The following is a 26,841-nucleotide window of genomic DNA, read 5'->3' on the forward strand; positions in this document are numbered from 1 at the left end:
AGTGTTGGCTTGCTGCTTCACACTACCTCAAGCATCATGTTGAATTGTTGACTTTGGCGTAAAATGAATTATATCAAACATCTCTCAGGTTGTCCTGATACAAGTACTAACAAGACTGAATGAGTTTAAACTTCAGTCACATCTTCGGAAGTCACTTCCCTTGCTCTTTTGACTTTGAAGCCTTTGAAAGCAGCAGTCATACCGCTTTAATTTCAGCAAAGGCAACATCTCTTTAACACGCACTGTTACTTCTCTTAGCGTGACAAGGTAGGACTACACTTCTGTCTAACTTAAATCTCCGTACGGGTTAAAACGGACTTTGCAAGAGTTATAAAATAAAGTAGTTGGAGTTGCGTAAGCTTGTCAACGAGACAAATTTAATTAATTAAAGGGAAATAAATATGTATAGTGCATGACATTCTTGTATGTCTGTGTTGTGAGAAAACAGAATTATTATCCGGTTGTGATTTGTGAGCCAACGCACGAGACTCTAATCACTGACTCTGAATCGGAATAGTTCACCTTTTAATACATGAGGATAGTTGAGGATAATAGTTATGATAGTTGTTGGGATATTAAAGGGATAGTTCGCCTTTAGATGCTGGTCCCCATTGACTTCCATAGTATGGAGGAAAAAAACAACTCTATGCAATGGGGATCACCAACCAAAGGCGAACTATCACTTTAACGTATTAAAATTGGACTAATTACCGCATCGACAGAGCAAAATATACAGTGCAACGCTAAATGAACCGATTCTTCTATTGAATCAAACATATACAACGCGAGTTCCAAATGAATGATTCTTATGAGCCGGTGTTCTGTCGATTTGTGCTACCTCCCATTAAAACAGGCTGAATAAAAAACTCACAGCGCGACCAGTGTAGTCTGATACATCTCTGATACATAAAATAAATAATTAAATAAGGTTGAATCTAATCTAATGTAATCTAAAAATTCCAAATGAACGATTCCAGTGAATCGATTCTTCTTTGTAAATAAAAGCAGACAGCGCCACCAGTGTAGTCCCATTCCCAAATGAATGAATCTTATGAACCGGTTCTTTTTATAATCCGGTTCGTGCGCATATCGTAGCCAGTGTAGTCGGAATCCTGAATGAACGGCTCTTCTGAATCGTTTTTAGTGAATCATATGTAAGTACATAAGCAAATCTAGTCTGTAACTAGTTTGACATCAAATATTGGTTAGCATTTGTTGATAAAATCATGTTGCATATATAAAAAAAAAAAAGTTTGACCATTTATCAATAACTAGCCTAAGTGCACTGATAATCTGACACTGAAATGATTCTTGCTACATACTAATCATTAGTCATTGTCAGATATTTTTCTATCTTTGCAGCAGTTTTCATTGCAGTAATTTCAATATTCCTGTGTCTTTTTTAGACTTTGTCACATGGCAGGCCTTTGGAGATCTTATCAGGTGCTGATTGGCAAACATCCATGGACAGTGCAGATTATAACTGCTGGTAAGACCTACAAACTCTCCACCCTCAACTCAGGGGCGTAGTCACGGGTGTGCCGGTCCCACCCACAGTGGCAGCTGGCACACCTAAAAATAGAAGCAGAATATTTTTTTTATAATCGTAATAAACATGCGGCACTAGGGAGGGTCTAGCAGGTGCTCCAGCACCCCATATCATCCCCACACATAAAAAATGAAATAAATTAAAAACATTTAACTCATTATGCATGCATAACTCGTGCATTGCAATATAATGTGACGTGATTAGCAGGTGCACTTTTCGAAATGTCAGCATTTTATTTTAAAAACGGATCGGTTTCTTGTGCCAAGTAGGCCTGCCCCCGACTAAAGATTTTTCTAGTCAACTAGTCACACGTTTATATTAAATTGATTAATATAATAACCTAACCATCCTTTAACATATAGGCGTAGCCAGGCTATAGCCTATTCGGCGCTCAATTGCACCCATAAAGCTTGCACCGGCAAAAGTAATGATTATGAATGTGTTGGGAGGAAAGAAAACATTTTAATTATTTGTTAATAAACTAGTGCTTTCTTCTCAGTCAGTGTCGACTGAAAAGATGAAGTTGCACATGAACGTATCTTGAATAGAGAAATGCACCTTTTCCAGCTATGTAATTATATATTTATTTATTTTTTTTTTGGTTCGTTTAATAGACATGTCAAGCTTTCTATTGATTTCTTTGTGAGGCAAGTAGCCGGTTCATTGCTGTGACGTGCTCCATTTCCGCATGAGAAGGAAGAAATCGCATTTTGTTTATTTTCTCTATTTTACAAAAGCACAACCTTTTGGTATTATCGGGAGTGTACAACAATAAATTAGGAAAAAAGTTATTTTGCAGGAAAAAAAATGCAAGGGATTGCACTGGCGCCTCCTTGTCATGCAGTAAGCGTGATAGGCTTATAATCAAGTTGATATGTGCACACACTGATATACAGTGCATATTCATCTACACTGTAAAAAAAAAGTTGAGCCAACTTAAAATTTTAAGGCGACAAACTTTTTTGAGATTTTTGAGCTTGTTGTTTTAAGTTTATACAACAAAAAGTTGAGAATCTCCTACAAAACTACATTGAGAGAACTGATTATAACTGGAGCTTTTTTAGAGTGCTCCCTCACGCTAGACTCAGTGATTATTATTTGATAATGTAAATGTTCTTTTCTTGCTTGCTGTATAATTTGTTTGTTGTTTGAATAACCGTGGCAGTTATAATTAGAAACTTAAAATGTCTTTTTTATTAAACCTGTGATCGCGTTTGACTTTGTGTGCAATCACAAAAAAATAAGTATCCTGTCCTGTGGATGATCGAGGAGCACAAGAAGAATCTGGAGGGGCACGTAGCGAGCCTGAGCTATATCAGCCCAGTCTGTTCTGTAATGTTACGCAGAGTCAGATTTTTTTGCACATTAATCTGGCAATAAATGTGGCACACCCAGTTTTTCTTATGGACACCCAGAGTCCCGTTTCTGGCTACGCTACTGCTTCAACTCCACCACTTTATATATATATATATATATATATATATATATATATATATATATATATATATATATATATATTTTTAGCCCTGTAGTTGATGTTCCCAATTCCCTTTAGGTCAACTCAATCTCAGATGCTATTGATTAAATATTTATCTTTCCTGTTAGCACAATCACTTCTAAACAGCAAGATTGTTTTTGAGCGTTAATAATAGATCAGCCACATAAACAATGGAAAGCCCTCATCAACAAACTGCTTAACTTTGTCACTGTGGGTTTTACAGGGTGGGAGTACAGATTAAGGGGGGGGGGTCTATTTCAGGATGTTGTTTTGGTTATTTTAACTATTGCATTAAATTGAAATGTTATTAAATATACATTTTAACTCGTAGTGAACCAGGAATGCTCACTTATGTATCACCTCAAAACATTTAGTTTTTATTTGGGAAATAACATTCGTTTATTCTGCAATTACACCATTCTACCAGAAGATGGAAGCACAAAACAACATATTAATGAAAGTCTCATCAAGTTGTTTTGCTGAAGACTTTCTTTTTGTCCAAACACAGATGATGATGTCTGGATTTAAGTGTTTATATCAGGTCAGAGTTTAATATACTATGGAAACATACTAAATATTTCCAGCAATTGGGGGAAAAGGTTTGTTCTGAATAACTTAGCATTCTAATTTTGTCGTTAAAACTGAGATTTAACATTTTTTTCTAAGCAACAGCAGGCACAGGGAGTGTTAAGTCTATTTGAAAACAATCACTAATTTCACAGTTCCGTTTGGTGATGTCAGTGGGGCTGAAATTACACACTTTAGCTTTAATTTCATGTGTGATTACTGTGCATTAACTAATCAGACCCATTTGATGGTAATCTTTTCACTTTAACAAAATGAGTGAATGAGAGTGCACTTTATTGTTAATCAATGAGCCGCCTTAAATAAGCTGCTGGGTGTATTGTGAGTCACACAAACTGTAGCTTTAGGATTAATTAGTACTTGGCTAGACTGGCACTGACAACTTGGCCGAAATGCTTAAAATCACCAGTGGCCTCATGTCACTGAGCGATTGAGGATGCAAGTTTATGTAATCAAGATTACAGACATGAGCTATGATTCATCGGCTTTGTTTTCCACATGAGGAAGAGGACTTGAATATTTATAGAAACTTTATCCCTATGGGTATAGGTTTAATATTAGACAGCAAGATGCTTTAATCGAGAGGGAAGCAGGGTTATTTCAGAATTAAATAATAACTGGATGTTTTCTCAGTGATGTGGTCCAGCGCTTATTTGCAGAACGAGGGACGTGATCTTACCTTCAAATAAATTGAATGCAATAAAACTTGGCATTCTCGGGCAAGGAAGTTCATGGTTAAGTGTGTTTTTTTTTTCTCCCCCAAAATTAAACTGGGTCTACTTTTTCATATGCCAGTTTAATATAAAGAGGCAACTATTTGTAGGTCATTTGACCATCCTGACCATCCCAACCAATGGGGTGAGTTTAGGGCGGGGCTATCTATTTGTCCAACCAATGGTAGACGGTCATTGTTTTAAAGTTTTATTAAAGTCATTTATTATTAGACATTTAATTAATAGGAAACATTTAATGAATATATTAATTTGTCATATTTGAAAGGCCTAATTGAGTGCTAAACATCTGTTGGGATGTTTAATTTATTTAGTTATATTAGATGTACATTGCCATTCAAACGTTTGGTGTTATTTTTAATGTTATGGAAATAAATCTCTTATACTCACAAAGGCTGCATTTATTTATAAAAAGAAATTAACAGTAATATTGTGAATAATATTGCTTTTAATACATTTCAATGTAGTTTATTCCTGTGATGGCAAAGCTGAATTTTCAGCATAATTTCTCTAGTCTTCAGTGTCACATGATCCTTCAGAAATCATTTTAATGTGCTGTTTTGGTGCTCAAGAAATGTTTCTATTATTATTAATGTTCAAAACAGTTTTGCTGCTTGTGTTTTTTTTAATGGAAAGTGTGACAAGTTTTTTTCTTTGATGAATAGGAGCAGCGTTTATTTAAAAATATTTCTTGCTGATTTTTTTTCTTGTTGAATAATAGTAGTTGTTTATTTAAAAAAAATAATAGTAATAATAAAAGTGTTTGCACACTTTATACCCACTAACAACTGCATGCAATCTGTGATTAATTTTTATAATCAAAAGCTTTTCACTGTTTATTTTAGTCAAACTCACCATTTCCTGTGAAGTGATGTGTTGATGATCACTTGGACTGAATTTACATTAAGTACATTAAGATTTGTAATCTAAATATAATGGATGAATTGTCTGTGAAATCCACTTTGCAGCATAATACAGGGTGATAAGAAAGTATCCATTATTTTTGCAATTCTGTTTTTTGCCACTAGTGGTGCAGAAATTACACCCTTCAGCTTTAACTGATGCATTTGGTTGAAGTGATAAATGGATTTATTTATAACAGGTAGAGATGTGAAGAGGAAGAGATTACTGAGCGAATGAATAAATGAATGAATGGAGGGGTTGAAGGCGCTACATTTCCGTTTTCAAGTCATTAACGATGCATTAACCCCATAATCTGAGCTAAATGTAGAACTAAAAAAATCCATGTCATCCAAAGAGGGCAAATCTGAACGAATGAGGCTTGAATGTGTTTACTGTTATGCAGGGTAAGCCATGTCACACCGGTCTCATCAGCTAAATGGGTTGGGTTGCTAGAGCGGGACCCCTGGTCCCTGTGGAGAACGTGCTGGCTGCAGATAGATTCCTGCCAAATTGATCACAGATAATTTCACTAAGCGCAAGATGCGTCAATCAGGGCTGTTCTTCCCTGGAGACTCTCCCTCAAGGACAGACGGTTGCAAGTATTGTGCTGACATCAGCATATTTCAAGATGCATTTAGCATAGATGAGTCCCATACTCCAGTTGGCACGAGGTACGGGGCAGATTGCACCTGAGTGTGTGGTAAATTGCATTTTATTTGGCACAACATAATGACAAACAACCATGTTTATGGTTGGATGGGGTCGTCGTCTTTGTTAATATAGATAAATGTACAATGTTTCCCCCTCTGAAACAGCTGTTTTCTTGTTCATTGTAATCAGAGACCTGGAATATAACTTTTAAGCACATATTTTTCATGGTTTTGGGTCCAAAGATTATATCAAAGGGGAAAAAAAGTAAAAAAAAAACTTCAAATAAGTTTTTTTATTTTGATATTTCTATTCATTAAAGTATACTAAAAACATATCATGGTTTGAACAAAAAAAAAAAAACATTTAAGGATTTGTTTACCCAAAAATGAACATTTACTGAAAATTTACTCGCCATCAGATCATCCAAAATGTAAATGAGGTAGTTTCTTTATCTGAACAGATTTGGGGAAATTTAGCATTACATCACTTGTTCACCAATGGATCCTTAATAATCAACTTGTTTATTACAAATATGCAGTTTTTCACTTCATAAAATGTTCATTGATAGACTGTGATTGTGTGGATTACTTGTAGATTATCATGATGTTTTTATCAGCTGTTTGGACTCTCATTCTGACGGCACCCATTCACTGATAGTGAGTAAATTTTCAGCAAATTTTAATTTTTTTTCAAACTATTTTCAACATTGATAATAGCAGTATTGACTGAAGGAAACTCAACATTGCCATCACGGGAATAAATAGTAATTGTCATTGTAATCAGAGACATAGAATATAACTTTTAACCACCTGTTTTCAGAGTCCAAAGATGAAAGCAAATGTAAACGGTCTTCTTTGGACAGTCTGTTCTTTTTAAGTTTACTCTTCAGTGCTTCTCAACCTGTTAACGTCAAGTTGAACCAAGAAGTGGAAAACATAAGTGTTTATTATCACCTCACAACATGCTGTTAGCTCGCACTCAGCCTTTGCCCTCCTGTCTGCCTGGTTCTGCCAACCATGATCAATAAGCTGGTGCTGTTTTGATAAAATGACCCAGTAAAAGCATGGCAAAGGTTCCTGGCTTCTTCCAATCTGCTATACTGGATTATTAGTCTTTCCTTGACATTTTATGAAAAGGTTAGGTCACTTAAAAGGGGCTACGTTGCTTCACTGGGCTCTGTCGTTAAGGCAGAATGTCCTTTGTAAACCATGATATTTGGGCAAGTGCGAGGAAGCAGCTGTCCTCTAAATTTAAAGGCAGTTGCATTTTTTTTATGTGTGGCTCCATTTCTTCTCCCTGGCAGATCTGTATTTGGCTGCAGAATAATTTTTTAAGGATCCTGCAGTTTAGCCAGTCAAGGTGAAGCATGATGAGTAACAGACACTGCCTGTGTTTAGAAATCAGGGGTGTTGATGTAAAAACACTGTTGTCACCGTAAAAGCGTAAAAAATACAGCTGATAATTGATATGATGGTTCATTAGGTAGGTAGGTAGGTAGATAAAGATAATAGAGATAAAGAGAGATAGAGATAAGATAGATAATATATAATATATTGTAATGTGTGAATTGGGGGGGGGGGTCATAATCTGCTTCCAATAGCAGCCTAATAGGCTTAGTGATGCTGATAATATGATAATAATATTTGTCATATAATATTCCTCAGTATTTTTTTATTTTTTTTTAAAGAAAATGCTTTTAAAATTGGGGGAAATGCTGATCAAATATGGCCAGATTACAGAGGCCTCCAATAGTTTATTTAAAACCCTGTAAGTATTGGCTGATACCAATGTGTTCATCCGTAATTTTCATTCTATTGTACCTCTGTGAAATGCAGAAAATCTTTATTATCTCATCTTATCTTCAAAGGTTTGCAAACTTGCGGCTTACTCAGGGCTTTCTGTGAACTCAATGGTATTTCTGAAGAAACAGATAATCTAGAAGCAGTGTTAGTCTCACAAACCCACTGCTGGTACCATCAGTCCAGTGCCTGTGTACACTTAGTCATGTCATAACACTGAGTCACTGTGTCAGTGTTTGTGGTGAAGCACAAGGACGATGCTCAGAAGACGTCGTAGTTTGTAAAATTCGATCGGAGAGTCTTGCAACGCGTTTCTCTCACAGATCAGAAAAGGCTACACCCGCTGTGTTTGTGTGGGGTTGGGTGAGAGCGTGACACAGTCTTTCTGTTGGTGGATCACCCCGCTGTGCCCGTTAACAACCTGCTGGAGAGAGACCACAGTTCCCAGCATCCTCCTCTCTGAGGCATTTCATCTCACACCGCCCTCCTGCTATGGCATGCTGTGTACAATAGCAGCTTCTGTCCAGCTCGCCCTGTGTTTTGAACAATGTCCTCACTTATCAGAAGTTGATTCACCAGACTGAGGTTCTACTGCATCAGAATAGTTGAAGGTTATCTTATGTTACATGTTGTAGTGTGTGCTTTGTTTGGCCTTATTTTTTGGAGTGCCTGTTGATGCCTAAAATATTTGTTTTTAGTTTAGGGTAGTTTTGTTTATTGTTTTTACATGGTTCCCTTCTTTTGTCTTCCTGTTCTTTTATTTGATGTAATTTACTGTATTTATTTTGGTGCTAAAATATGCCATTTCAGTTCTATAAAATTCATTACTATAATATCCCAATAGTATATAATTATAGTATTATTAAATATACCATGCCCATAATTTCTTACTAATGAAATTAAGGAATGTTTTAATTTTTTGAAAAACAACTTGTGCATTTTGATGCATTTTGTGTTGTAGTTGTTCAAATTGATTAAATAATTTTTTCATTAACAAATATTGAAACTGTTTATGATTATTCCACTCTTAGTTTGGGTTGTTGTTTTTAAAATGTAATAATTTTGAAAGATGGGTTATGGTTTCCTCATTATGATCTTCTCTGTGTGAATATAGATATGGACATTTTTCCTTTAAAAAATGCAGTTTTCTTGATCATTGAAATCAGAGACCTCAAATATAACTTTAACATGCCTGTTTTACATGGCTCTTAAGATGAAAGCAAATGTAAAAAGGGTCCTCACAGGACAGTAAAGAAAAAAAAAAAGGAGAGAAATCTCCTTTTTGATGAGTTCCATTGGTTTTGGTTTCTTTTATTGACGTTTGTATTCATTTTGGGTTTCCGATGCATGCCAATATCCAGTGAGCTTTCTGTTTATGCACACATGCATAATGCATGGCTCTATTTGCTGCCCTCACGGCTTTGACTGCAGACGATCGAAATTTGTGTGAAGAGAAAGGAGACCTGTGACATTTCCAGCAGTTGGGAGGAAACAGCTCTGTCAATGTGATTGGCACACTGTGTGTGTGTGTGTGTGTGTGTGTGTGTGCGCGTGTGCGCGTGTGCGCGTGTGCGATGAGCTGCAGTATATCTAAAGCTTTCCATCACTCATATTCAACAGCTTCTGTTCATTCAATGTTTCCTCAAGGATGAATGGATGAACACACACACACTTTCAAACTATAGGGTGTTGGCAAGTCTCTCATGGTTTAATTGTTTAAACACTTTGAGATTAATTTGTACATGCATTTATTCATAGTGCCAATGGATAGTGCTAAAGTCTGAAGGCTTTTCAAGTTGGTGGGCAAGAGGGAAAGTATTTAGTCTCAGTGAGGCAAAACTGCATTGGTTTGCTAAGAGATTTTTTGCTAATTTTGTGTTTTTCGCTTTTGCTAAAATCTAGTATTTTAAATAAAATGTCTAATTATGTGATTAAAGGTTGGAATGTCAAAATTAATAGAATTGAATTTATGAAAAATGTAAATAAACCAATTAAGCTGTTTTGCCTATTAAAAAAAAAAAATGTTTTGCTCCAAATGTGCTTTATATGATGCAATTTTATTTTTAAACGCCTTGCATCTCTGTCAAGGCACATCGTGGAATGTATGAAACTGGTTTTGATGAATGAATAAGAGTTTGGTTTTACTTTCTACCTTAAATTGTTTCCATAGTGTTCTCAGAAATGTATTGCATGGCTTGTCTGACTAATCGTGTTTTACAGGATAACATCTGTCCCTGCTATTAGGAAACAGCCCCCTGTGGTGTTCATAAGGGGTCTCAACGCAATGTGAAATGTACAATGTGACCTTTAAAGGTCATTGTGGGGTGACTAGATGGATTTCTTAAAGTCTTTCTTGAAGTCTTTGAGTCCTCTGCTGTTGTTTTTATGGAAGCCTGTTTCCGCCACTGAATTCACAGTTAAAGTCCAGTTTTGAGGGGGAAAAAAAGACTATGTTATAGACTATGAGATATAGACTCACAATTCTGAGAAAAAAAGTCAGGATTGTGAGAAATCAAGTCAGAATTGCGAGCTTTATATGTCAGAATTATGACTTTTTAACTCACAATTGCGAGTTTGTATCACGCAATTATGAGAAAAAAGTCGCAATTACCTTTTTATTTTTTTTATTCAGTGGCGGAAACGGGCTTCCGTAGTTTTTAAACATTTAGTAATGAAAAAGTGTTTGAAACATTTGTAGAAGAATTAAAGAAAAAAAATTAAAGAATCAAAAAAAAAAAAAAGATTACGCACAACACCATGCAAAATGTGAAGTCTGTAAGATATTTTTTAATGTTTTCTATTAGCATAAGTCTCTTATGCACATCAAGGTAATATTGTGAAATTTTATTACAATTTAAATCACTGTTGAATATGTTTCAAAATGTATTGCTGTGAAGGTAAAGCTGCATTTCAGCAGACATTTCTACAGTCTTCAGTGTCACATGATCCTTCAGAAATCATTCTAATATGCTGATGTAGTGCTCAAGAAACATTTCTTGTTATCAATGGTGAAAACAGTATCAAATCATTCTTTGATGATTCCTTGATATTCCTTGAAAAATCAGAACAGCATTTACTTGAAATAGAAATCTTTTATGTCATAAATGTCTTTCCTTGCATTTTTCCTGAATAATAATACTAATTTAAAAAAAGTATTGGGAAGATAGTGTGATTGCTAGAGTCAAGGTCACAAAGTCAATATTTGTTATTCTAACAGTAGATCAACCCAAGACCTCATATGGCACATCTCATCTCTCAGTCAGTAGGTAGTGAATGGGGCGGCAAAAATCTGAGTGAGTGTTTCCTCTCAGTTGCCCTTGCGTGGTTACTCGTGTGTGGGTCTTCACGCTGGGCAGTGGGGACAAACAGATGCCCGACTGACACCCTCTCTCCCTCCCTCCCTCCCTCATTTTTACTCCCTCTCTTCCAGGCTCTCTGGTGGGTGTGGGTGATGTCCTCTCCCAGCAGCTGATTGAGCGCCGTGGACTGGCCAATCACAACGTGAAACGCACTGCCAAGATGATGAGCATTGGCTTCTTCTTTGTCGTAAGTCTCCTGTGATATTGTTCCATTTGCATATGAGTTTCTACTGAGATCCTCCAGCTTTGTTACTTTGGACTGATGTCATTTAAATATAGGACCAAGAGAGTTAAAACTCTGAAGGTCTTCATGGGTGTCATTCTTTGATAGTAAAATTTCGATTTTTTAAATAGTCTGACAGTCCAAAAATCTCCTTATTTATTATAAAATTGTGATTCTTATGTTTTGTATTTTTATACTCTTTAAATGGTCTTATAATGGTCTTATTACATGCCTTTCCGACGCGGTTATCTGACATACACTATTGTTCAAAAGTTTGAGGTTGGTAAGATTTTTAATGTTTTTGAGAAAAGCCCTTTATGCTCAACAAGGCCACATTTCTTTGATCAAAAATACAGTAAAAATATTGCAAAATATTATTACAATTTAAATAACTAAATAATATATTTTAAAAGGTCATTTTTTTCTGAGATGGCAAAGCTGAATTTTCAACATCATTATTCCATTCCTCAGTCACATGATCCTTCAGAAATCATTCTAATATGCTGATCTGGTGCTAAACAGTATCTTATTATTAACAGATTTTTAATACATTTTCCAGGGTGATAAATAGAAGGCCCAAAAAAATAGCATTTATTTGAAAAACCCTTCCTCCGTCACACACACACACACACACACACACACAAAGCACTAATGCACTAGTTCTGTCCAAATGACTTGAGGTCTAATCTGCAAACTGCCTGTATGATTCAAAGCTTTTATCAGCCTGAGCACGCTCGATTCAGGCTTTTAAACATCAGTCCTTAGTCGTTATTATTAGTGCAGTAAAATCTGTTTCACTGCTGTTAGAACAAAAGACTGAACCACAGGTCAGAACTACAGGTGAAATTTGTCCTGCATCTCCTGAAATAAAATCTTGGAAAGATTTTCTGTCCATTGAGCTATAATTATGTTGCATTTCTGACGTTCCTATTTTATGTTGGTGGTGTAGGGTTATAGACTGAATTCTTATTGCCCAGTCAACCGAATTAAGCAGAAGCTCAGTATTAATCATTTAATGTGTCATATGGCATCTTTTGATTTGCTAAAAGGACAAGAAAGAATGCAGAAAGACAGTATAGAGCTGCTATATATTCACTGTACATAGAAAAATGACAAGCGTCTCCTCAAACAAGCGCACAGCTGTTTGTTAAAGACGCCCATGTGCATAATTTGCCATTGGTGGGTGATTTTACATTGATGCTGCTAAACTGCAAATTATAATTGCATTAAAAGAGAGATTTACCGAAGAATTCAGTTGTTATTGACTGGAACACCCCCGGGAGACACTGTTTGACACATTTATTGATCAGTTTGCTAATCAGGCCCAGACTGAAACCACACTGGGAAACAAAACGAAAGCTCATTAATTCACAGAGGATTGGAGCTAATTACAGCCCGCTGTTTTCATAATCACATCATGAACAAATGAAACCACTGGCACGGCCTCACGATTCTGGGCTCGTGTTCATGATTGTTTATTGAAGTGTTTGAAGTGCTACACATATTTGAGATGAGTTTAGTGAGGTTTTCTGTGTTTTGAAGGGTCCAGTGGTCGGTGGATGGTACAAGGTGCTGGACAAACTTGTTACTGGAGGTACTGGTGGTGCAGCTCTGAAGAAAATGCTTCTTGACCAGGTGAGCCATGCGCAATGCATTGCAGTAATTGTTTTTTGTGTATGTAAGAACTACATGGTATTAATTTTTTTCATAATTACTATATATTTGTGTATTATAGGACAAAACGTCACATTCAAATTTATTATATATATATATATATATATATATATATATATATATATATATATATATATATATATATATATATATATATATATATATACACACACAATCCTCAAAAGAATTCAATATTTATGTGTTGTGGTACTCTTGTGAATGGTGGCGGAGACTGACTGGAAGAGAAGAAATTGTTGAATAAAGTTGTTATTTTTGTTTTCTTTGTGCACAAAAAGTATTCTTGTAGCTTCGTAAAATTACGTTTGAACCTCTGATGTCACATGGACTGTTTTAATGATGTCCTCACTACCTTTCTGGGTTTTGAACGCGGTAGTTCAGTTGCTGTCTATGCAGGGTCAGAAAGCTCTTGGATTTAATCAAAAATATCTTAATTTGTGTTACAAAAATGAAGGTCTAATGGGTTTGGAGCTACATGAGGGTGAGTAATTAATGACAGAATTCTTATTTTTGGGTGCACTATCCCTTTAAATACTTCTGCCGTGACATTGCTGATGCTCATTTAGATGATCTGAGTTCAAATCTGGCCTGCGTCATTTTCCCATGCTGTTCTCCCTCTTCTCCCCATCACATCATCTCTCCACAACAGTATTAATAAAATTAATACGAAACACCAAAAATAAAGTCAGACCTCAATATTCGGTATGTTACAAAAATATCTTTAGTTATAAATACACGCATGGAAAGTTGTCCGTAGAGCTGACTGTCATGTCTTTATTGAGTATGCAGACACATTTAAAGTGCTTTAGGAGCTTCTATTTATTGCTGTTGCTACGTGCTTTATCCCTTTTGGGTATCCCATCTGAGCTCTCCCTTCATGCATATCAAGTAATCCATCCTCTTGATAGGCAGTCAAACAAATGAGTGTTTGCATAAGTCATTGTTTACATGATTGGTGGAATGAATGTACAGGATGAAGCGGACAAAGGCACGTAAAACAGGCCCTCTCCCCATCACCGGATTACACCCAAACAACAGCGCTTCCAACGCCAGCCTGCTCTCCCACATTTATTCAGTAAAGAAATTCTAGGGCTATTTTTAGAGACCCGCTTTCTAAATTTCTAAAAGCCAGTACGGCCAGTGACAAGTTGTGTGTGTGGTTGCTTTCATCTGTAGATATTTAATTTTGTTATACTGAGAGGATTACAACAGCTGTTTAAAAAGGTCCTCAGATGTTAAGTAAGTGAATATTTCAATTAGCTATTAAGCATGATTGATTCATAGTATTTTACAAAAAAGATTCCCACGGTCAGGTACTGTCGGCATGTCCACAGCTTTATTTCACTCCTTATACCACTTTACATGCATTCCCAAGGTATTTTTCCACAACAAAATGTGGTAATACTACATGTACTTACAATAGTAATAACAAATAAATTATGCATAACTACATGCAACTGAACTAACCCTAAATCACACCATCATCCTAACCCTAACAGTAAATATATGTAGTTAATTAATATTACTCAGTGTACAAATGTATAATTATGCTGTATCAAAGACACTTTAAAAAATAAATAAATCAATGTTTTTCTGTCACTTGCAAATTAAACTTAATAAAATCACTATTTCAACCTATAAAGCAGAAAATGTGTACTTTGTACTCAAAAGTCAAAGGAAATTCAAAGGGGCTGTTTTTAATCTTGCTTGGCACATTTTTGATTGGTTTCTGCAATAAATCTTTTTGGGATGTCCTGTGGAAAACCACACAGGAAGGAATTCCAGTGATCTAGTGTGCTAATAATAAATGGATGCATCAGTCTCTCATTGTGTCCTTGATAGCTTTCAACATGTGCTATGTATATTTCATCAGATGTGAATATGTGAGGCAGTAATCTATAAATTAACAATTAGGCTGGATTAGATGTATAATGGTATTTATTATGAACATTAAACTTGATTCATCATGTACGTGTCACGTTCCCTCTCGGGACACAAGGAGCGAGGAGACGTAGGAGTTCCAAATAGCACATTTATTGGAGAGACACACACAAGGAGACGAGGAGCTTGGGGAGAGACGAACATCAATGACGTTTAAGACCGGACACAGGGGCTAGGAAACACAGGGATTATAAACACTGGGAAATTAGCAAGGAAGAACAGAAACAGGTGTGGGGCAATCACATGCAGGGCTGGGGACACATTAACTATGACGAACATCAATGACGTTTAAGACCGGACACAGGGGCTAGGAAACACAGGGATTATAAACACTGGGAAATTAGCAAGGAAGAACAGAAACAGGTGTGGGGCAATCACATGCAGGGCTGGGGACACATTAACTATTAATTAAAGGAACGAGGACAGGAACAGGAAGGCCAAATATGGGCACGAGAGGAGGGGAAACACAAGACAAGGACTGACATTACGCCCCCCTCCGGAAGGCGTGTCCTCACGCCTAACACCATCCAATGGGGAGGGGGGGGTGGGCGCTCTGGAGGCCTCCAGGGCGGTGCCCGTTCCAGGGGCCATGGCGGGTCAGGAGACTCGGGAGGCCATGGCGGGTCAGGAGACTCGGGAGGCCAGGGCGGGTCAGGAGACTCGGGAGGCCAGGGCGGGTCAGGAGACTCGGGAGGCCAGGGCGGGTCAGGAGACTCGGGAGGCCAGGGCGGGTCAGGAGACTCGGGAGGCCAGGGCGGGTCAGGAGACTCGGGAGGCCAGGGCGGGTCAGGAGACTCGGGAGGCCAGGGCGGGTCAGGAGACTCGGGAGGCCAGGGCGGGTCAGGACACTCGGGAGGCCAGGGCGGGTCAGGACACTCGGGAGGCCAGGGCGGGTCAGGAGACTCGGGAGGCCAGGGCGGGTCAGGACACTCGGGAGGCCAGGGCGGGTCAGGACACTCGGGAGGCCAGGGCGGGTCAGGACACTCGGGAGGCCAGGGCGGGTCAGGAGACTCGGGAGGCCATGGCGGGTCAGGGGACTCGGGAGGCCATGGCGGATCTGGAGACTCGGGAAGCCACGGCCTATTTTTTTCGGGTCGTGTGGCCTTGGTCCTTGGCCCGGCCACACAGGCTGTGACCCTCTTACCCCCCCCCAAAATTTTCTTGGGGAAGCTCCCCCCTGGGAGCCACAGAGGAGCGGACTCTGTCGGGCGCTCTTGCAGCGCGGACTCTGTCGGGCGCTCTTGCAGCGCGGACTCTGTCGGGCGCTCTTGCAGCGCGGACTCTGTCGGGCGCTCTTGCAGCGCGGACTCTGTCGGGCGCTCTTGCAGCGCGGACTCTGTCGGGCGCTCTTGCAGCGCGGACTCTGTCGGGCGCTCTTGCAGCGCGGACTCTGTCGGGCGCTCTTGCAGCGCGGACTCTGTCGGGCGCTCTTGCAGCGCGGACTCTGTCGGGCGCTCTTGCAGCGCGGACTCTGTCGGGCGCTCTTGCAGCGCGGACTCTGTCGGGCGCTCTTGCAGCGCGGACTCTGTCGGGCGCTCTTGCAGCGCGGACTCTGTCGGGCGCTCTTGCAGCGCGGACTCTGTCGGGCGCTCTTGCAGCGCGGACTCTGTCGGGCGCTCTTGCAGCGCGGACTCTGTCGGGCGCTCTTGCAGCGCGGACTCTGTCGGGCGCTCTTGCAGCGCGGGGCTGGACGGAACCAGCGGGAACTCAGGAGGGCTGGACGGCACCAGCGGGAACTCAGGAGGGCTGGACGGAACCAGCGGGAACTCAGGAGGGCTGGACGGAACCAGCGGGAACTCAGGAGGGCGCTCTTGAAGCGCGGGGTTGCGCGGGTGCTCTGGGCTGAGGACAGCAGCAGTGCTGGGAAGAGTTGGGTGGCCGGAACATTTGGCAGGGCATGTGGAGGGTCCTGGCGAGCGGTGAGCTGGTGAGGCCGGGTTGTTCTCGGGTTGGGTTGGACGAAGATCAGTTTGACATTCTTCGACTTCGAAATCAATGCCATGTACATTGAGGACATAATTTATCAGCCCGATAAGAGAAAAACTGGACGTGGGGATATCGCAGCTGATGACATCCTTGTCCAACCCAAACCGAAAACACACACCGAGTGAGGCGTCAATCCAGCTCACCTCGTTGGAAAGCTCAAGGAACTCCTCAACATACTCTACCAACTCCCGACCATCCTGCCGCAGACACCAAAGCCTGTCTTCAGCCATAGTGTTGTTGTGGGTCCGGTCTTCTGTCACGTTCCCTCTCGGGACACAAGGAGCGAGGAGACGTAGGAGTTCCAAATAGCACATTTATTGGAGAGACACACACAAGGAGACGAGGAGCTTGGGGAGAGACGAACATCAATGACGTTTAAGACCGGACACAGGGGCTAGGAAACACAGGGATTATAAACACTGGGAAATTAGCAAGGAAGAACAGAAACAGGTGTGGGGCAATCACATGCAGGGCTGGGGACACATTAACTATTAATTAAAGGAACGAGGACAGGAACAGGAAGGCCAAATATGGGCACGAGAGGAGGGGAAACACAAGACAAGGACTGACAGTACGTTTATATGTCATCTAAAAATGATATGAAGTAGATAAGTGTTCTAATCAGATCTTTGTATATCCACAGGTGTGCTTTGCTCCATGTTTCTTGGGTGCTTTTCTGGGAATATCTGGAGCGCTCAATGGACTGACTGTGGAAGAGAATGTGACCAAACTCAAGAGGGTCAGTTTTACATAAAAGACTAGTATTACATTTTTTTTCACAAAACCTAAAATGAAAATGCTAAATTAGCCTTTTATTGGAATGACTACAACATTATTATATTATGTTTATTTATTTTTTTATTTTTTTATTCCTCCAACATTGATATAATAATAAATACAAATATGAAAATTACTAGTAAATACAGAATAATCAACAAAATAAATAATTTAATTAAAAATATAATGTATGAGATAAAATATAAAATATTTTGTAATATTATTGTTTTGTTAAAAACACTTGATGCTCTAATACTTGCACTCTCTATTCTATTTCTATTTTCTATCCTAACTACTTTTCTTTTTATTTATCATAAAAATCTAATACTAGAATTCTCTATTTATTTGTTCTATTCTTTTGAAAAAGTCCCTCTAACACTAGTGTTCCCTATTCTTTTTTTCTTCTCGTTTTCTTTTTATTTATTACATAAAAAACCTTGCGTACTGTCTGAGGCTTGTCACAGCACTTACATATTATTGCTATTGTTGGTTTTGATTGCTGCTATTGTCCTCATTTGGAAGTCGCTTTGGATAAAAGCATCTGCTAAATTACTAAATAATTCTTATTAATGCTAAATCACTATTAAACACCAAAATTCCTCCCAAAGAGCAATTTAAGTTGCATAAACAGATTGGCATGAAAAGATTCGGTAACACTTTACTTAAAGCTTTTATGTATAAAAGTATTTTTAATGTATTAATTGTGTCATGTAATGCACCTTATAATTGTAACCACAGTTAATACAGAATAAAACTTATCAATTAATTCTTACACTATTCATTTTAAATTTGGTTATAATTATTTATGAGATAAGATTAAGATATAATGGATTACAATGCACATTATGAATAATTATAATGCATTATACCCTTTTAGAATGCATTATAAATAAAGGCTTTAAGCAAAGAGTTACCAAAGATATTTTCAGGCGTAAAGGTGTTTTCGATCACAGAGTGCCCTTGCTGCCAAAGTACATATATTGAAACTCCATCAGTTGTCCTGAAAGTCCACTCTCTCACCAGCCTTCTGTCTTGTGACCCTTATATTGGCATTCCATAATTGGAGGGTATTTCCGCTGATGGAGGGATGAAGGGACGGAGAGCTGTGAGGAGTGACTCATGGGCTTGTAGGAACAATGGTTGACGCAGCATTGTCTCAGAGTGGTGCCATCAATTATTTATGTAGGAAAGGTGTCGGAGTTAAAATGAGACTGAAAGGTCAGTCACCTAAATGTCAGAAAAGACAGAAAGCTAATGATAAATGCGCTCATTAACCCAAACAGAAGAAATGCGAGCTGAAAGCCAATCACTAAAAACACCTTTAGTGATGCTACTCTGCGACTCGACTTAAAGAGTCCCCCTCTGATGCATTAAAACATGTACCTGTTGGTTATTAGTAGGGCTGTTTTTGGTTCTCTGGTGCTGATTAAAACTCTTGGCGTGTCGTGGACGGCGTCTACCTTTGTTTATAATGACTATAGGTCAGGCAGTTGGTGGAACAAGATGACAGATCACAGTTCGGATGCTGCTGGCAGTTGTGCCCTTTAAAACAGAACTAAACGACGCTCTGCTGCTGGAATGGCAGCGTTTTGACGCTCATTATTGGTTAAGGCTTTGGTGGAGTAATGGAAAGGTCATGGGTTTGATCTCAGGTTGGAATGGCCTGTGAATTGGACAGTTCATGTGTGAACTGGTATTCTGATTGTGTCTGAGGCACTTAACCCAGAGGGTGTCTCCAGGGAAACTGCACTTCGCTTACTGAACTGAATGCTTTAGAACAAATGCACCTGCTAAATGAAAAGACACCTTCACCTCATCTGGATTTTTCAATGGATTATAGCTACCATTATAGAAAGATCAGTATGTCTTTTTTCTTCCTTTTTTTATATTACTTTAATTACTTTTACTATACTGTTGTTTTTATTTGACTTCTTTTCCTCTCTTCTTGTGTCTTTTCTCTTTCACTTTTTGTTTTGTTTTTACTTTCTTTTTGATTCTTTTTTATTTTATTTTACTTTTTTATTCTGTTTTTCACATTTTTCTTTTATCTTTTCTACTTTTCTTTTCTATTTTATTTTTCCCTATTGTATTTCTTTCTTTTTTTAGTTTTACTTTCTTTTTTTATTTTTTATTTTTCCTTTTTCTTCTTCATTCTTTTGTTTCCGTCTTTCTTTTGTTTTTTTCCCTTTATTTTTTATTTTAATTTCTGTTTTTTTCTTTCTTTTTCTTTTTTTTACTACTTTTTTCTTTTTACATTTGTTCTTTCTTTTTCTTTTTCTTTTCTTTTGTTTCTATTCTATTTCTATTTTCTTTTTCTTTCTCTCTTTCTTTCTTGAAATTCTGACCTGAAATTATAAAAAAAACATTTTCCTGTGAATAAAATAATAGCTGATCAAAAACAAATCATTTTTAATGTGATGGGTTTTTTTCAGTTCAGTTTAAAGGTAAAGTGTGTCGTATCTGTGCCAGTAGTGGCACCAAATTGAACTGCAAAAAAAGAAAAAAAAAGAAAATTAATTAAAAAAAATGTTTTTCAATTTAAAACAGAAAATTACACACATCATCCTTAAGGGAATTTTTTTTTAATGTTAGTCATATTTACTTTATTTATTACATATGTAATACATTTATACAATACGTTATGTTTAATAAAAATACACAGCAAATCTGCATTAATTCAACATAACTTTACCTATACTTTATACAAGTGTCATTGGGACACTTGTACACTGAGTCTGTGGAGTCAGGTTAAATGCCATCTCCCCACTGACTACTTTAACAAATAACACCAAGTGCAACATCACCATCATCAGGTGTTAGTCTGGAGAGTCGCCCCACTGTTGATATCAGATTGAAAGGTTAAGTGCGCATTAACTCGCAGAAAACCCCAGATTAGAACCAACAACTCATCTGCAAATTATTGTTCTCCTCATGAGCCGTTTGACACTTTATAACCTGGTGCTATAACAGAGAGATCACTGTCATATTTGTCATTGCATTTGAGTCTTCGGGGTGGTTCTGAACCTCTGGTTTGATCATTGTTAACGGTTGCCTGCAGCTTTTTACCCATTGGCAGTTTCCAGGGCATTCAGGATTTGGCTGGTCTTTGATGTTGCTCACTTCTAAAGATATAGTATATTAGCATCCCTGTTGTATTCTGTGTCTTTGTGTATTCAAAACGGTCCAAAAAAAAAGAAATATTCTCTGTTCCTGAGGGGCTAAACTCCTGTGATGTCAAGCTCAGGAGAAACAATATAATGACGTCTCAGGCCCGTGGTATTTTCACCTCAGGTGGCCGGTGCCTTGTTCATTCTTAATTAGAAACTGTTAAGGCAAAGAGTACAAACAGAAAGAGCACAAGTTTCTAATACTGGCTTCTTTTACACACTCAATCTCACTAAGTTGACCTTTCAAAAGATGGCACTAGCAGGGAAAGGGCCCTCATGTTCCAGATGACTTGATTTTTATATGGCACCAGGGAAAGGAGGGTGTTGACTTGCGCTTGATGCAGTGGGACAGAGCTGTGGAGCTTTTACAGCACACGCTCTCTGTCTGAGTGGAGCCCTTTAGGCTGGGTTTAGGTACCAGCATCATTAGTCATGACATGATGAAAGCATGAATGAACAGGTAACGAGCTCTTTTGTGTCTTTAAACGATGAGGAAAAAAGAACTTGTAACCACTCAAGAGTGAAGACATTTTATATATGAAGAGTTCATTTGCAAAAACAGATAACTCCGTTTTTAACTATTTTCAATAATCATGTTTTTTCATTGTGCATTCCAATTAATCTCAATCAAACCGCAGTTGGGTTATTTTGATTATGTAAAAAATTACTAAAAAATACAGCTAACTAACACAATAAAAGTATGATAACATAATAAAAAAAATTATTTTTGAACATTTTCAAAAGTGGAGTTATCTGTTTCTGCAAATAAATTCTTCATATATAAATCACAATTAATCGCATCCAAAACATACACACATTTATATATTTAAGAAATATTTACCTGTATGTGTGTGTGTGTAGTGTGTATATATTCATATTTATATATGTTGTACATTATACATAGTATAAATGTATACTACGTATATTTCTTAAATATATACATGTAAGTGGGTGTGTATTTATATATACTTAAAAATATGCACAGTACACACACATATGTGACCCTGGACCACAAAACCAGTCATAAGTGTCAATTTTTTTAAGGAAAGCTGAATAAATAAGCTTTCCATTGATGTATGGTTTGTTAGGATAGAACAATATTTGGCTGAGATACAACTATTTAAATATCTGGAATCTGAGGGTGCACAAAAATAAAAATATTGAGAAAAGCACCTTTAAAATTGTCCAAATTAAGTCCTTAGCAATACATATTACTAATCAAAAATGAAGTTATATATTTACGGTAGGAAATTTACAAAATATATTCATGGAACATGTTCTTTACTTAATATGCTAATGATTTTTGGCATAAAATAAAAATGGATAATTCTGACCCATACAGTGTATTTTTGGCTGTTGCTACAAATATACCCCAGCGACTTAAGACTGGTTTTGTGGTCCAGGGTCACATATATTATGTAAACGCAAACTTTTATTTTGCAATCAATCGATTTCACAGTGCAAATATACATATATACTGTATGTGTATATATATATATATATATATATATATATATATATATATATATATATATATACAGTAGTCAACATTTGAAGTGGATCAAAAAAGTTCATCAAAGTTGTCCTAAGACAAGAACGGGTATTGATTTGACATGAGGACAACTTTGATGAATGGTTTTGATCCACTTCAAATGTTGACTACTGTGTGTGTGTGTGTGTGTGTGTGTGTGTGTGTGTGATGTTGTTTGTGAAATATTGCAATTTAAAGTAACTGTTTTATATTTTATTTTAAAATGTAATTTTTTACATTATAGCAGCCATTACTCCAAACTCCAATGTTGAAAGCAGTTATGTTTCTTAATGTCACTTTATTTATTTATAAAACACTATTTAAAACAACAACTGTTGGCCAATGTGCTGTACATAAACAATTAATCAATACATTAAAACAAATTAACTAATAAAGTAAAACGGAACACACAAAGGTATACATGCCAAATATAACATGACTCATTTGTTAAAAGCTATTTCAAAGTCATGGCCTAATGGTTAGAGATTTAGACTCGTAATCCAAAGGTTGCGGGTTCGAGTCTCGGGCCGGCAGGGATTGTAAGTGGAGGGAGTGAATGTCCAGCGCTCTCTCCACCCTCAATACCACGACTGAGATGCCCTTGAGCAAGGCACCGAACCCCCAACTGCAACTGCTCCTTGGCTGTCCACTGCTCCGGGTGTGTGTTCACTGTTGTGTGTGTGCACTTTGGATGGGATAAATGCAGAGCATGAATTCCAAGTATGGGTCACCATACTTGGCCGTATGTCACGTCACTTTTCACGTCATCAGTTTTGATTTAAAATAACCTACAGTTCTAGCAGTCCTGATACTAGCCGGCAGGCTCTTCCACAATTTTGGTGCGGCTACTGCAAATGCTCGGTCTCCTCTGAGTTTTAGTTTTGTTCTTGGCACCACTAATATTCCTTGATTTGACGATCTCAAGGACTTCAAGGACACAAAAAATAAAAATATTGTGAAAACCATGTACATTTTTTTTCCAGGATTCTTTGATGAATAGAAAGTAAATAATATAATATTCAGGGGTGTTTTTTTCTGGTTGGTTCCTTCCACAGATTTGTAAAAGCGACTGTCATGGTTCTGATTTGGGTCTTTGCAACAGCATAATTAATTTTAATTGCATGAAAATGATATGAATCAAAATTTGGTATTAAGGCGATCACATAGTCCTTCAGCTTATGCTTGAAGAAATGTTACAAAATATTACAAGGAACATTGGATAGGAACAAACAGCAGGGTCAGAAACACTTCACATATTTCATTATGTTGAGTTCAAAGACTAGTTATGAAAGTTTTATACTGTTTTCTGAATAAAATGTGTGTGTGTTCTGCCACAATGGGTGTTGTGGGTGGTTTAATATATAAAATAATATTCATTAAATTATTATTATTATTAAAAATGAATAATATTTACTCTGGATTTTCCATATCTCAATAGGACTACATGGATGCCTTGATCTCCAATTACTATGTAAGTGTTTTCCTGCTGTGCTTGACACACTTTTCTTTTTTCCTCCACTTCATTCAGTAATGTTCTATTTAATGCAACGTCTCTTCATTTCTCCAGCTTTGGCCTCCGGTGCAGATCGCCAATTTTTATTTCATCCCTCTCCACCACAGGTAAAGCCTTTTTAGCCTCAAAAGTCAAGTGATCATTGAGAATGATAATGCATCCATTGCAGCAGGGCACTAATCCAGCAGTGCTAGAGATTTAAGGGCATCACTGGGAAAAGAACGCACAGTGTGTGGCACTGCAGCAGCATTATGAAAGCTTATTAAAGGGAACAAAGCTGAGAAATGTTTGAAATCTTTTTTTAATTGGGCTCTCTTTTTCATTTTGACTGTTGGGAGTTTTTAAAACAGATTTTTTTGTGTGTCTGTGTGTTGTTTGATGTTACTGCTTTCTGGCACCTGAACTTCCACACTGGGATTAACTATATCTATATCTATACACGCACGCACACTAGGGATGCAACGATACCCTTTTTTCAGAACCGATCTGATCCGATACCGATCCAATCCAATACCAGCGCAGTTTTTTTTTTTTTTTTTAATCAATGTAGAATTTCTGTACTTCTGTGTTGACCTGATCGTCACTCTTTTGTGTGTTAAACACAATCTACTACATAAAGATAACATTCATAACAAATGAAAAATATATAATCATAATCTATGACAAAAAATACTATTATAAACTAGGTTAGTGGATAATTCAGCTGCAAAAGATACTCTAGAAAAATCATGGATGCATAATAATTTTATAAAACCTAGTGAAACATTTTTATTTACAAATAAAAGTGAATGTGTAGGAATAAATGTGGTAAAATGGTACACATTGCTCTTTGTATTGTTGTAAAATACATCCATGAAAAAACAAGCAAACACATTTATATATAAATATATACTATAAAATTAAAAGACATTTTCTTTTAAATCTATAGCACAGTAATGAAGGCAGAAACATATGATAGGACAGAACAAGAAAGAGTATTAATAATCCTTCATTGCGCAAAAGTATTATAAAACGAATGACTCCAATACAGAGCGGCACTAAGCGCTTATGTGCATCCTGTTACTATGCGCTCTTGAAGAGAGTTTGACTGTAGTAACCGAACGTGACACGCAGTTTGAAAGCTGAATGGAGGATGACAGACAGCCGTAGCGGAGAGAAGAGTTTACCTGAACTTGAATTTAAGATTTAAATATTCATCTGTAGCCTACCTCAGATTAAACTATGGAACAGCTTCAGAACACTTCAAATATAGTGCACGAAAACTTTATGGTGCTTTATAATGTTTTTGTGTCTTTCCTGGGGCTCAACAATAACACAGAATAGTATATGCACAATTTCAGATTTAGATCGGTCTCGTCTAACCGATACCCGATCCGCAGAAAATTACCATATCGGAGCCGATACCGATACTGAGTATAGGATCGATGCATGCCTAACGCACACCTGGAAACCATCTGGATTTGTATCATTTTCTGTATTTATATTTCAGGACACGATTGTGATATTTGCATTTGGTCACATTCATATGATTGTTAATACAGTAATATGTTCATGCTTGTGTTTTTCAGATTGGCTGTTGTTCAGGTCGTGGCTGTTGCCTGGAACTCTTACCTCTCCTGGAAAGCCAATAAGATTTAATGAGATGTTCCAGATTGACCACTACCTCACACAGTTGTTTTAACAGTTGATCTCTATTAAATAAATGTAGTAACAGACTCACACATAGGCGCGCGTGAAGTTTGCACAACAAAGGTCAAAGCTGACAATAATGTAATTCAGACCTCTGACATTTTATTAAACTTTGCAAATAACGCTATTGTAATATTTGTGATTATAGATTCTGTAAAGAATTCTATACATTTGATTTATATGCCTGTATTTACCAGTGTTTAGATGGTGAATTGTGGTGAGTTGATCACTAAAAACAGCAGGCCTGTTTGTTACAGGATGTGACTGCATTCTGTGGTCACTAATTAAGTTCAGGAACATGTGATTGACAGAAGTGTTACATCTTCTACTAGGGCATTGCATTGATTAACACAATACAATAATGTGTATAAAATACATCTTTCACAGATGCCAGACCATTCATTTCCTTGCATGCATTTTACAACTAATTTAAGTGCTGAAACATCATGAAACATTCAAAGGACATAAAAAATATTTTAAAAATAATGCATCACGTTAAAACGCCACACAACACATCAACACCCTAAATTAAAAGCCAAAGAATACAAATGTTTACAACAAAGCTTCAAAACTAGATTTATTAGTGGCGACTCTTAATTTCAAGTGGCAAGCTGTTCCATAATCTAGACTCTATTTACTTCATAAGTATTTTATCTAAGACAGAAATTGAAAAATAAGACATTTGATAGATTTACTATGTCTGAATCTTGTTAACCAATTATTAACTTATCCTTATGTCATGTATTTTAGCACATTTATGGGCTCTGGTTAAATTGGTGTAGATGGTCTATATTTAAAAGGAAACAGCTGACATTGAAATCTTGGCGGGAATTTACTGATTATTTACTGAACACGGTGTTGAACCAATAGACCCTGTTCTTTTCTGCCCTTGCCAATAGGATGTAGGGCGGCTGTTCCTCAGCTTGACTGCAATTCACAGCTTCAGTCTGCAGATCAGCTCTTTGACTGGACAAAGCTGTCACTGGATAACTAGTGGTGTGTCTGCTAACTGTCATCCTTCCAAAGAAAATCAAATCACACCTACTGCTATTAGGCTCTATATATATATATATATATATATATATATATATATATATATATATATATATATATATATATATATATATATATATATGTTTCTTCACACTGAGCAGGAAGGTAAAGCCATGTTTAGGATTTTCCTTCGAGAGCGTGTCAGGCTTATATAAATATCTCAGCATGTCCAGCTAATGCTTCGTCACTCTGGG

General features: G+C 37.4%; 1 protein-coding gene across 3 annotated transcripts; it reads left to right on the forward strand.

Moving 5' to 3' along the window:
* Nucleotides 1-26,616, forward strand: LOC306880279 (mitochondrial inner membrane protein Mpv17-like). 3 transcript variants are annotated; one of them, XM_079433720.1, is made up of 8 exons: nt 1-267; nt 1,407-1,489; nt 11,147-11,262; nt 12,841-12,933; nt 17,561-17,656; nt 23,831-23,863; nt 23,960-24,012; nt 25,474-26,616. In XM_079433720.1, the coding sequence occupies exons 2-8, from the start codon at nt 1,417-1,419 to the stop codon at nt 25,541-25,543; spliced, it is 534 nt and encodes a 177-aa protein (XP_079289846.1). In that variant the 5' UTR covers nt 1-267; nt 1,407-1,416; the 3' UTR covers nt 25,544-26,616. The 3 variants fall into 3 exon arrangements, with proteins under 3 accessions (XP_079289846.1, XP_079289848.1, XP_079289847.1); XM_079433721.1 differs by lacking the exon at nt 1-267 and adding an exon at nt 1,118-1,154; XM_079433722.1 differs by lacking the exon at nt 17,561-17,656 and having other exon boundaries at nt 12-267; nt 25,474-26,161.
* Nucleotides 26,617-26,841: the final 225 nt, after the last annotated feature.

This window comes from Barbus barbus (genome assembly GCF_936440315.1).
Source record: "Barbus barbus genome assembly, chromosome: 14".
NCBI lineage: Eukaryota > Metazoa > Chordata > Actinopteri > Cypriniformes > Cyprinidae > Barbus > Barbus barbus.

Excerpts from the sequence above, each read along its gene's own strand:
- LOC306880279 (XM_079433720.1), top strand. The coding sequence starts at position 1,417 with ATGGCAGGCCTTTGGAGATCTTATCAGGTGCTGATTGGCAAACATCCA. Across the intron at positions 12,934-17,560 it reads AGAAAATGCTTCTTGACCAG|GTGTGCTTTGCTCCATGTTT; the intron begins GTGAGCCATGCG and ends GTATATCCACAG. Across the intron at positions 23,864-23,959 it reads CCTTGATCTCCAATTACTAT|CTTTGGCCTCCGGTGCAGAT; the intron begins GTAAGTGTTTTC and ends TCATTTCTCCAG.